General features: G+C 41.5%; 1 protein-coding gene across 1 annotated transcript; it reads right to left on the minus strand.

Moving 5' to 3' along the window:
• Positions 1–265: 265 nt before the first annotated feature.
• slc30a2 (solute carrier family 30 member 2) lies at positions 266–12,281 on the minus strand. Its single transcript, XM_018687330.2, has 8 exons — positions 11,862–12,281; positions 5,273–5,484; positions 4,289–4,435; positions 3,240–3,393; positions 2,813–3,032; positions 2,326–2,431; positions 1,379–1,513; positions 266–1,180 (listed from the first exon to the last, which is right to left on the minus strand). Exons 1-8 carry the CDS (start codon positions 11,942–11,944, stop codon positions 1,035–1,037), a joined length of 1,203 nt encoding a protein of 400 aa, XP_018542846.1. The 5' UTR covers positions 11,945–12,281; the 3' UTR covers positions 266–1,034.
• Between the last annotated feature and the right edge of the window lie 1,275 nt (positions 12,282–13,556).

Consider the following 13,556-nt stretch of genomic DNA (forward strand, 5'->3'; position numbering starts at 1 on the left):
ACCGTAGTGTTATTATTAGGGAGGTTAGAGATGAAGAGAAGTAAAGTAACTGAGAACAATATGTGCTCCTACATCTGGCAGTTTCCTTGATTTACATGAAATACTAAAGGCAGTGTTTTCAATCAGCAGCATCACCCACTTGGACAGACTGTACAACTAAAATTAACTTCTCTCCTGAAGTAGTTGCATAAATACAGTAAACACATCACTGCACTATTTAAATCGACTTCTCATACGTCATGTTGAAAGTTTCATGTTGAAATACTCTGTCCCTGCATTCTTGTCATTACCACACCACCTTGTCCCATTTTGACTTTTGTGCTTTGAAAGGGTGCTCGTGATGAACCGCTGCAGTTCCTGTTGGTCACATTAATGCAGATTTGACGGCAGCGAATTCCCCCGAGCTGCTCGCATGGACAAATATGGAGAACACATTCAAGCACAAGTAAAATGTTTTTGTTTGTTTTTAACTTTAGCTACAGTAAAAGTTCTGTAACCAGTTTGCAACTACTTTAAACTTGCTACCAAATCTAGTGAACAAATGCACGTATTATAGACTATTTTTATCTGTAACAATAAGGTTATTTCATAAAAAGTGTTGTAATGTGATCTTGTGTTTTTAGTTTTTGTTGCAGATGTACGAGGTCTCGTGGCTCTGTTGCATAATTTTTGGGGCATGGCAGACATTTTGGCAAAACTGTCTTCGGGGCTCCACCTTCTTTAAGATTTCATTATAAGACAGCACCTGATTTACCTGTGTGCATTTTAACATTGTGTAACATTATGACATAGGACTGTTAGCATGGAGCTCCTCGTCAGCACTCGACAGCCACACATGGATGATTTCACTGTCTGATTTCTTGTGACTTAAATGGCGAACACAGCAACCAACCAAAAACTCTTTCTTACTTTTCTTTTTTTAAACAGGAAGCTGCGTCGTGACTACAGCCCGTCAGAGAGAATGAGAATGTGCCTGAGCCGTTCCACGTTTCCCGTTGGGTCCAGTCCAGTTCAGTCCAGTATCAGTATCAGTGTCAGTCACTGGGGTCCTGGCAGTGGGAGCAGTGGCTCATGTCTTCAGAGTAGAGCTCCACCTGGATGGTGATGCTGTGGAAACCGAACTTGGTGTGGAGCAGGTCGGTGGCCTCCTGCAGCACTGACTGAGGGTCGGCACCCTCGTCTGACGTGGAACCAGAAATCAGAAAACAACACAGTGAGTCTGCTGCTCTGGATGTTGTGTTTATTTGATTCTTAATAGATTCTGCTCTGGATTATTCTGTGATACGATCCTCTTGTCCACAGTGAACCCTCTTTACTCTGCTGACCTGTACTCAGTCATCATACTCATATGTGGTAATAGATTAGAACGTTACATTACCTATGGCCAGGTGAACAGAGACCAGCGCCTGGCCCAGGGTCAGAGCCCAGAGGTGCAGACTGTGCATGGACTTCACGGCTTTCACAGACAGCAGCACCTCCTTCACCGAGTTAAACTCTATTCCTTTAGGAGAACCTGAAAAACACAAGGCCACAAATTAAAACACAGCTTGAATTTGTAGCTTGCTATGGAAAGTTTAATTATGGACAAATGTTTACACCACTTTTGCAATCACAGCATATTCTTATTATCTCACTGATAACCTGAAATGTTTTGTTAACTATTTAAATATTAAATCATCATATCTATATACCACTGCTGCCAATGTGAACAAAGCCGTGCCTCAAGTTTGTATATGTATGAAAACTAGAGTGAAATGAACACTGCAGCCATCGAGTCGCTCAGTAACGTTGTAGGGCTCATTCTGTTGTTGCTAAATGTTTGAACAGATGCCTCAGGTTTTACTTCTGGGAAGGTCATTTTCAGTGAATTCAGTGATGTGCAAACAGAATTTTAAAATGTCCCAAAAATCTTAGACGTCCGCAGGATGTGACCATCTGTGCTTTTGTTCTTTGTTCTGCATAAACTTAAAAGTTGAAGTTATAACCAGTGTGGCGTTAACAAAAGCACAGAGGCACAAAATCCTGGAGCATGTGTGAGAATGTAAAGTGGTGAGTCTGTGGAGATGTAGTCAGCCAAGGCAGCATCATTTCCTCCTCTACACTGACATGATGCTCTGACTGAACTCATGTGATGCTGACCTTGTCACATCAGGTCAGAACTTGACAGCTTGATCACAGCTGCAGGCGAGAAAAACAACTGTGTGTGACGGTCCGAGTCACCGCTCCGGCTCATCTTAAAGGACATTTTGGACTTTCACCTTTCTTCTCTGACAACCTGAATATTTTGGAGCGTAAGAAAAACAGTTGATCCCTCGGCTCCCCTACCTTCCATGAGTATCCTGAAGACGTCTCTGAGGATGGTGACGGTGGTGCACAGGACAAAGACGGAGAACAGGAAGGTACAGATGGGATCTGCAACTTTGTACTCAGGCTGGAGAGAAAAAGAGATCATGAGCGAGTAAAGAGACATCAGATGGTGTTTTCCACAGTCATGAGGCGTTCAAACGCTCAGGGCAGAAAAAAGGGAACATCTTGCATGATTAACCCTGTCATCCATAATAAACAAGACTCAGGAATAAATGAAAGCAGTCATGCTTTCCTCTGCCAGTTTTGTACACATTAAATATGCCTGACATCTGTGATTGACGCGACGCCCATTACAGTCACTGTTTTCTATTATAAGATCCATCATACAAAAATATTCTGTTAAAATACAAACACAAAAGCATCATACAGGATGATTGAATCTTTTTTCAAAGGGCCAAACTGACATTTCGGTCTCACCCTAACATGAATGTGATCTATATCTGACCCGAAAGTAGATGATGGTCGCTGCCACCATGACGCCGACGCTCTGTAGCAGGTCCCCGACCACGTGGATGAAGGCGGCGCGGACGCTGGTGTTGCTGTGGCCGCCGAGGAGCGTGTGGGAGTGGCCGTGAGCGACGGGACTCTGGCCGTCCTCGTCGATGTGGTGGTAGCCGCTGCCGTGAGCGTGGAAGGTGGTGGAGTGATGGAGGATGTAGGCCATGCTGCAGAAAGACACACAATATATTTAACTTGGTGTCATGGGAATACAACTCCTTCATCCCAGATCATCTTTAACTCAGGATAAATCTGTTTAAGATGATCTGAACATGGTTAGTGCAGGTTTTATAGCAACATACTTTAAAAACTACCACAAGTTCTAATGTACTCGATTAAACCCATTAAGGCCCATTATGCTCAGAACCACTCACATAATATTGACGATGACAGCACACCCGGAGGTGACCAACATTACATGGCCATCAATCTCATAGTCGTTGCGCACGATCCTTTCGATGGCTAAATAGACCAGAGCCCCCGTAACGATCCAGATGGACATGACTGAGATGAATGCCCCGAGGATCTCTGCGGAGAGAAGAGAGGCAGGAATCTTAATCACTTTAATATAGTAATACACAGACAGGACAAGACAGCACACCTCTATCTGAATACTGTAATAGAACATAAAGTTAAATAACCGGCCATAGCTCAGCTTCAGCCTTTCACTGACGTTAGATAAAGACCAAGGCATCAAATACAGAGACTCACAATAGAGACCCAGAAGTTAGACACATATCATAGATGCCATGCTGCATTAATCCTCACACTCTTTGAATGCAGCTTAATAGGAACTTATCTTTACAGCATGACTGACTCATCACTGTACATAATGTGCTTTAGACAAGTGGTGATTCTCCTCAAAGGGTTTAGTGATGGGAATTACAGCTCTGTGAATGGAGCTGGATCTTACAGCTTTTTTTCTTTTCTTTTAGGCCGGACCACCACAGCAGAGCCAACCCTATAAACACAAATGTCTGTCCCTGACTGACTGATGCTGTGGCACTTTCAAGTTCTCTCCAAACATGTCTCAACTCTGGAATTTCCTTTTCCACCTGAGGTGAGTAAAGACCTGCTCTTCTCTGCCTCTGATCTCCTTGAATGCTCCTGTTTTTTCCTGAAATAAAGGAAGGTAGAGTTGAAGATGCAGATATGCTGATGACGCCCCTGTCAGATAAAGGAAGTAATAGCTGATGCAGTTTGAACACTGCTGCCACCTGCTGCAAAAAATAAAAACTACACTTATGAAACTTTTTGCCTGCAGGTGGCACAACAGTCAAAGTTGGCTGTAGGCGGCACAGGTTGGACTGAAAATTGTGTGTTATATCAATAAAAAAATGCACTAAAATGTTCATGCAGTCATTTATCCATCCTTTAAAATGTCCATTCGTCCATTTGGAAGTGTCTGATGTCTGGTTCTGACCTGATCTGTGCCAACCAAAGTTCATGGTTTTGGTGGGCGGTCTGGAGGAGATCCACAGGGAGAACAGGCTCACCATCATGCTGCCAAAGTCTGTCAGGAGGTGGGCGGCGTCAGTCATGATGGCCAGGCTGTGGGCCAGGTAACCTCCTGTGGAAAACCAGATAAGAACTGATTGGCACATTGTGTAAGACAGGTGTGTTGATCTGTCTGAGTCTGCAAAACAAAGAACAGATAAAACATTGTGTGGCAACAAGGGATTAGAGCTGAAGGAATAAGTCAATTAATTCATTAGTTAATAAATAAAAATGAAATCAGTCAATAATTCAGATTATTAATGAATTGTTAAAGTGATTTGTCAAGCAGGGAGGATTCCCAAAGGAAAGGATTGTCCATTTTTCTGTTTTAAATCGTTATTGTTAAGCAGGTGAAAAGGTGAAAATTCAACTGTTTCTTTATTGTGTGATGTATATTTACCACAATAATTAATTTAGTGAACTTCTGTGGTGATTTGAGCAGAGTTACTGGTCTAGTGTGCAAAGTCTATGATATGAAAACCGATGTTAAAAAGTTGCTGATAAGGAGTGTGTGGCCGACTGTGAGAGCAGTAACACCCTCTTTAATTACAAATATCTGAGCCATTTAGAGGAAGATAAAACCTGTGAATTAAAAAAACTACAAACCGTGATACTCTGAATTAACACTGAAGCCCTCAGGTTAAAGAGTTGTGATATTCTTTTATATCATCATAAAGATCTGGGCAATCAGCCAAAGAATCACTGCTTTATACTCCTGGTAATAAAAAAAAGTTTTGACCAAAAAAAAAAACCCTAACTCCTTAAAAACTTTGTTCACTGTGGTTTCTTTGTTTAGGGAGAAATGAGGAGTTGATCATTTTCTCTCAGTGTCATTTCTGTGACACAGAAATGCAAATGTCTGACCTTCTCTTCTCTTTAATTCCTGAGGTTTGAGTTCCTAAACTTTTACCTATAACCTCGCCGATCATGAAGACGAGGCAGACGGCCGAGGCGATGTAGAGTTTCTTCTTGGCCAGCAGCTTGTCCACGCTCTCCTCACACGGCGGGGCTTTGGTGCCGTGGCAGTGGGCGCCGACGGGTCGTTTCAGCTCGATGGCGCCGGCCATGCCTCCGTTTTTAAAGGGGAAGTCGGGATACTGCTCTTTGGAGTCTGGAAAGGAGCTGCAGGGACACAAAAGGTACGTGTTAATGAAGACAGAGAAAGAGCATCCCTTCCTGTTCCTGTTGAACAGCTTCAGAAACCAAACCTGGCCCTGCATGCAATGGTGGACAAAGGGTTTGGGAACTTTAGTGCATCTGTTGACCCACATGTCTGTTAATACTTGCTGCTATCAGCCTGAGCTACCTCATGCCAGAACAGATGTGACGTCATGCAGGATGTATTGGCACACAGGTGTGTGTTCATCCAGTTACAACAACAGATGTACAGTGTAATTGCTGTTGATTGAATTGATTTCCTGAGTAAATGTTGCAGCCGAGCACATTATTGTTTGGAAGCGCCACAAAGTAGAAATCTGACAAAGCAGCTCACGATCAATGGTGAGACAGAGCATCCAGTGAAGAACCAGCTGAAACAGATCGATGCTGACACTGACGAGAGGTGTGTGTTTGTTAAATTCTGCTTTTTACCCAGGTGACTCATTTCAGAAAACACTGAGGTGGATTTTGTTAGCTTTGGTTCACTGTTTCTCCATGTTACCAGTCTTTATGCTAAGCTAAGCTAACTGGCTGCTGTCTGTAGCTGGTGTCAGTCTCATCTAACTCTCAGGGAGAAAGCAAATGAACATTTACCTGTACACTCCAGTGTAGCACTATTACTTCTACCACACATAATAATGAGGATAATATGTTTAAATTAAGGTTTTTCCAATGAGAATTTCTGTGTTATTCCCAGAAATATAGTAGGTTTTCATCCAAACAGCATGAAGCATGTTTTTAATGTCGCTGCCTGGTTACAGTGACTGAATGGGAATCACACATGTAGAATTATTTCACCTGTGACACAACAAACATGGGACTGGATGATGATCATGTGAACAAAGCGAAACGCTGACTTCTCCATTTTCATCACACACACACACACACACAGAGGCAGGTTGCTGTTCTTGCCATGTGAGGGGGAGCTGCAATGATGTGGCTAATGAGGTGGAAAAAAACAAATCTGGACTCACTTGAGATAACACCACACACACACACACACACACACACTTTATGTCACACACTTCACATAAGAGATTGCCAGTTTACCATGATTAGCCTTTATCACACACACACGTCTGAGGGGATGTCCACGCTGAAAAGAAACCGGCCGAGTGGAAAACAGATTCTGTTCAATTATACCACAGAGACACACACACACCTATATAAACACACACACACACACACAGCCTACATACAGACAATATCACTACGCTCTCCAGCGCTCTGAGGTCTTGAGGATGTTGTGACTGTGCAGATAAAACAAACCGGTGTGGTCGACCTGAAAATGTTTGTACAAATACAGACAAAACAAACGACGATGAGCAGCTACAACAACACACACTAACACACACACACACACACACACAACATGGCCGAAATCTGCAGAGGCTTTGCAGCAGTGCAACCAATGTATTCACCCAGAGTTCCTGCAGGGTTCATCAAGTAGAAAACATTTTAATACCACACAGAATCTCAGTTAACATCTGTTCCACAGTTTCTGATGTTTTAACACTTACTATGTAATTCTACTCAGACAGGTCGTAACATCCATACAGCCCAGTTTAATGAGCAGTAAAATGAGTAAATGTGGCTTTACCTTTGTACACTATTTAATTTCATGTGGTCTGTTTAGTTAAAGGAGGTGATAAGTGAAGACTGCACAGAGGGGGTTGATATGGTCACTGAGCAACACCAATGAATCAGCGACTACTTGGCTAAGTCCTCAAAACTCTGAAGCACTCTTTCTGCCAAAAACTCCACCACCACCTGCAGGAGTTGTAAAATATCCCATTGGTGCTTTTAAATCTCCACTAAATGGAACTGAGGAGTAATATAACGTCATGTAGCGGCAGCTCAAACACAGAGACGTCTGGAGACGTTTAACAGAGACAGACAGAAGATGAAAGTGATGGTGTCCTGTTTGTAGTCCTGCTGTACATTAACACAGAAGCAACACTGACTTAAGTCGTTATTAGCCGTCCTATTACATGCTTGGTTAGCAGAATGAGAGCAGTGAACGCATGCTGGCTCTCCTAAATATTCTGAATATTAGATTTCATTGTGAAATAGACTTCATGTGTTTGTCAATACCCCACAGGGCACAGTCAGTGTCAGCAGTGCACAGACCTGAGGGAATATTCACTGATCTGTGAAATGATATGAAGAGACCTCAGAAGAGCTGTGCACTGAAAAAAATAATAACCATCAAGTATTTAATTACAGTCTGCTTCATCAGAGAGCCATAAACTATTATTTGTAGCTGACATAACAAAGCCTGCAGTGAGAGCACTGCTGCTGGGCACAGATGAACTATGGTTTGTCTCTGAGTGTTTGAAGCGTTCGTCCAGTGACAATAATGATGGTGATGATCTTATTAGTGCTCTTGTTATTTAGCCCTCGTGTTTTTGTAGTCTCGTGTACAGACTGAATTCCCATTTTGTTTCCTGGATAATAGACTGGAAACAGGAGGGAACAGCCGACCTGGCTCCATCTAAAGGTGAATAAATCCACCAAGCAGCAGCTGAACAAGTCGTATCCTCTGTTTAATCAGAAGTAGTCCAGGACATAAGCTAATGAGCAGAGCCAGTTACTCTACATCCACCTGGACTTGGTTGTAGATACTTGAAGATGCTTCACCTCTCATCCAGGAGGCTTCTTCAGTTCTGTCTGACTGGTGGGGAGACCCAGGTGTTAGACCTCTGTGGGGTCGTTATCAAGGCAGCCTACGTCGTTAGTGCTCCTGGCTTCTTGTCGTTAGGACAGGTGTGAATGGTTGTTCTTGGACTCATGAGAAACACCTTCAGGTGTCTTCAGCCAAGTCCAGTTGCCCTTGATTCAACTTTTCTTGGATAACCATGAGTATTTATTTAATACTGATCACCTTAGGTCTTTATATACAACAAGCCCTGATACAGAAAGGTTCTCAGTCCTGCCTACGAAGCTCTGATTGGTTCGGTTGTTTTGCCAATCAGAGAAATATTTTTGACAGTTACTGGATGGGTTGCCTTTAAATTTGGATGTGACGATCCCCTGACTTTGCCTGTAGCTCCAACATGAAATGTCACTACGGTTGAATGGGTTGCCCTAAAATTTGGTACACAGCATTTGCCAATCAACCTTTTCTACAATAACATAAATGTAATCAATACCTATCGTCTCTAGAAAACCTTCACTGAGCAGCCTTACATACTTAGTTTGAGTCAGGAGTAAATATTCTGGTAAGATACGTTTCAAGTTGTTTTTAAAAGCATCCTTTTATTTGGAACACATGAGCAACATTAGCTCTGAGTGTGTTACTGTCCAAGTCATGAGGCACCAGAGGCCGGACTGGTCCATCCGGAGCCGGAGAGGCCTCGCTGGTTATTATCAGAGGAATTTTCTGGAAGCTGCTGCAGCAGTGACAGCATCTTCTGCCAGACTCCCATTAAGCCACAGCCATTCACACAGAAATATCACAATTACGAGTGAGTAAACGAGCCAGTAAATAAGCTCTGGTAAATGCAGCTGGGAGATATCATAAAGACACAGTAATGAATAAGGAATAATGATATGAAGAGGAGTTTGTTGATTTTCTGTTTATTATACCAGCTACAGCAACTCTTCACTCACTTCACTCACTCACTGTTTACCATCATGTTTTCATGTATCTGTGGTTTTCTACAAATGGAGCCTGTGGCAGCTTTCATCATGTCTTCAGATTTAGATTTTTATCCAGACACAAAAAATGGCGTCACGTCTATTATTTCATCTTTAATTGGAGGGTTAAGGCTCGTCTGTTGGTTAGAATTTACCAGGTTTTTGGTCGTGGTTTGGCTTCTTTTTTTAACTGTTAAAATTGGGAGATAAAAGAGAAAAACATGTATTTTTGTATATTCTTGAATTTTCCATGGGAGCTGGCAAAGTTGGTGTTTCCCCAGAGAAGGGAAAGTCCACAGCAGAACTGCAGAGGTCCTGTCTGTGGTCAGTACTGCAGCGTGAGGTTAGTTTACTGGATGTCAAGCTGTGGTTTGATGTTCAGGCTCCTGTCCATCGCTGGTCCTCACTCACAGGTGTTTTTAATCGTAGTTGATCATGAAGACCCCGAAGTCAACAACTGATCTTTAGGAGATGAGCTGCACAACATTCACTTGACCAAGACTGCAGCTAACAATGTTTATTATCAACTAATCTATTTGAATAGTTATGTTGTTATGACTTTTTTCAATATACCAAAGACAACACAATAAAAATAAATAAATGTTGTTTTCTTGTTTGAAAAATGACTGAAACAGCTGCAGATGAATTTTCTGTTTATTGACTGTTCGATTAATCGACTTTGTTTTATCTCCACGCTTGATTATGAATGACTCATGAGTCAGACCAAAGCTGCAGCAGGACGTTAAAACGTCTCGTCTGTAAAATTCTACTGTAAATATTTGAATTCTAAAATATATTTTCCTGCTTTTATTTAGGTCTGAATGTGAAGAAGGACTGAGGCCATTTGCTTATAAAGCACTTTGATGCCAGCTGGGAAAAAATGCTAAAGATGACACGGTAAACACACACACACACACACACACACACGGTGCAAATGGTGCATGAAATCCCAAATGTAGTGCCATATGCACCTCTCTCTCTCTCTCTCTCTCTCTCTCTCTCTCTCTCTCTCTCTCACGCACGCGGGAATAAACACACAGCCTGCACTTGCACATCACCTGGCTTTGAACCTGCAGTTACAATTTCTTTTATTCCTGCAACATCATTTTTGATCTCCATGAACGGGTTTGTTCAGAGACCTTAATGTCTGCGGTAACAGATCATATTTGTAAATGACCATTTAAAGCATTTATACTGTGTATATATATATATATATATATATATAATATATATTTCATATTTTATCAGAATATTTTTTCGGTTTTCTTCTTCTTCTTGCTTTTAAAGCGTAAAATGTCTGTCACTTCACATCTCTTTAAACGCGGTGAATTTGGCGAGTTGCCTCTAAAAAGTGAGAGAGTTTATCAGAGGGATCAATCCTCCTACAGCCTGCGATTAAACCACTTATTGATCAGACGGACGCATCGCGAGGCCTGAACTCACGATCCAGTTTTATGGGATAAAAACGTGAAGCCTGAGAAATAATTTCCCTCCTAAATTCTGCAGGATATTGTCTCTGACTGTGATTGTTTCCCTCCGATATTAAAAATCCACCTGTTTTCAGGTCAGGACGATGAAAACCACCAGGTGTGTTTCTGCAGCAGCTGGTTTGATGTTGAGCAAACAAAGCTGAAGGGGATCAGCTGCGAAATGTTCCAGTCAAATGTTTCACTCAGTTATTTTAGGATTTTTTTTTATATTTTTTTATTATTTGTTCGCGATATTTGGCCCAAGATCATAATCTAAGCATCTGATTTGTTTGGATTTGATTTGTAGCAGTTGACATCATTTGTTTTTATTCTAATGTTTTTATGCTGCAGCTCCAGCAGCCTGCATTAGACGTTTAATAAGACGGATAATTAGTATTTATTCTTAAAACCCTTCAGGTTTATATCTATAAAATGAATCAGACTTGTAATCTGATTTTTCTGTGCATCTTCTCAGAGAAACGCACAGTTTTAATTATTGTTTTTATTCTTTTTTATTTGCATTAAAGGCCAATGATTTATTTTTCATCTCTCATTGAGTCTTTGCCTCATATTTTCTCTCCACTTAGGATTTATTTGTAGTTGCCGATCTGCATGTACCTACATGTATTTACTGTGTGATCACTCTCGGTGATTTCCGTCTCTTTTCGTCCCATGCAGACTGACCGTGCAGGAGCTGCTGCTGCTGCATGCCTCCCTCCATCCTCCTCCTAATGACAGATGATGAGTTTTTAGCATTGCTCAGTGAACTGGGCCCCGGAGCCATTTGTCACAGGCTGTCCAGAAACAAGCCAAGCATGGAAATGAATTTGTTCATTCACATAAAACAGCCCGCAAGAGCGGCAGCCCCTGCTTAACATGCACCACAGTAACAACTGCTCCCACCGCGGCTCCGTAACGTTACACACAACCTCCACAACACACACCCCACACAGCAGCAGCAGCAACACGGGATTCTTCCTGCAGAGCTGCAAAAAAATCTTCACTTTTACTCTTCAAACTGCTGAATTCACTCAGAGGAATCAGCCAGAAACACACGCGCTGCCTTCTCATTGGTCACTTTCTTTAAACTTGGCCTAAACAAAAAGTTTTTCCTCATTATTTTTCAGTTTTTATCAGTTGCATGCAAAATTTAACACTGAGTAAATTATCATCACATCCCCACATGCAGCGTTACTGTTCATCATCATATGAAACGTGACATTTCTTTTCTACCTTTGTAGCTTTAAAGAATACATCTTGGCATTCCTCTCGTGTATCAGGTGAGATTTCTCCGAATTTGCAGCGTTATTATCCATTTATTCAGCCCTGCGGTCAGTCAGTCTGTGTCCAGTCTGAGGAGGGAAACAGAACAAGTAAAGGTGAAAGCCGAGGGTTTTTTTCGTTTTGGAGGATGCTGCAGGAGTTGTCGGTGAGAATCGACAGGTCCGGTTTTCCCTGATCTTCACTCGACGCGGGGAAAAGTCACCTCATCTCTGTGACTTCAGAACAAACGAATAAATTCCTTCATTGCGGTTTTGCAGCAGCAGGAGGAGAAGGAGGAGGAGGAGGAGGAGGAAACCACACGCGCTGTGCTCTGAGGGAGGTTTTTAAATTTGGGAGTTGTAGCCTCGAACACGGAGCAGCAGCAGCAGCAGTGATCAGGGCGCAGCGCTGTCAACACTGCAGCTGCTGTCAGAGCACAGGACAGACACCTCTGATCACACGGTGCGGGCGGGACACCTCCGGTTGGTGACGAACATCAGTGTGAACGAAAATCAATTTTCACATGAGCTTTAAAATAATTCTGCTCTGATTGATTTCAACCAAGGTTTAAATAAATCCTTTTGTTAAATATCCAAAAATATGAATTTACAGCACAGTTCACTGCACAGTTAAACATGTTCATATTCTGCAGGTATTTGTTTCAAATCAGTTTAAACCTCGAATTTAGATTTTTACTTTACGACCTTTCAGATCCTCACATGTCAGCCTGATTTATTTTAATATGAAATTCAGGCTGGAATTAAAAGCGATATCAGTGCAGGACGGTAAATGTTACTACAGATATATACAGATAAAAAAAAGATTTATGGCACTGCGAGAAATAAATAAATATTTGTCTCCGCCTCAGAGGATAACCTCAAGCTATAATCATAAACTGAACTGCACTCTATATCCATCTAAAGAGATAAACAGAAAGTGAGCTGTTTGCAGGATGTCCTGTTTAGGAGTAGGCCTATACAGATGTATGACAATTTCAAAAATACAAATGTAAAATGGCACTGTGCAGCAGTACAAAAAAAAAAAAAAAAAAAAAAAAAACATAAAGCACTGTTTAATTAAAAAAAAAACGTCTACATTTAAATTGGCCTTGTCTAGGATGTTGTATATAAATCTATGTCGTGTTAACAGATAAACACATTGGTGTCAATCTGCCAAGAATCACTTAAAATAAGGTTTTATTTACCCTCGATTGGTGGATGACATCTATGCTAAATCACTTTTCTCTGTATTAAATTATTTCCCATTGCACATTTGTGGCTGTATTTGGCTGAATGTAAACAAGTATACCTTTTAATCATCATCTAAAATCCATATTTGTTGACTAAATTTATAGAAATGATGCATTAAGGGTCAGAAAAATAGCATAATGCGTGTTTCGTGAGGATTTGCAGCTCTTAATACTTGATCAGCCTCACACTGGTTATCATTCAGGAGTGCCGCGCCAATGCTGCGTTCACGTCCGGTGGGATAAACGTATACGTGTTCGATCTTGATCAGTTTTCTTTTTAAATAGTAATTAGGCTACTTCGCATTTATCAAACAAGTATTTTGTAAAAAACATTCAACATTTGTACAACATTTTGTATCGATGGCATTGCAAAGTTGTTTGCTACATGCTGAATAACTGATTAATCGATAGTCAGA

The sequence above is a fragment of the Lates calcarifer genome, linkage group LG7_1, assembly GCF_001640805.2.
Source record: "Lates calcarifer isolate ASB-BC8 linkage group LG7_1, TLL_Latcal_v3, whole genome shotgun sequence".
Taxonomy (NCBI): domain Eukaryota; kingdom Metazoa; phylum Chordata; class Actinopteri; family Centropomidae; genus Lates; species Lates calcarifer.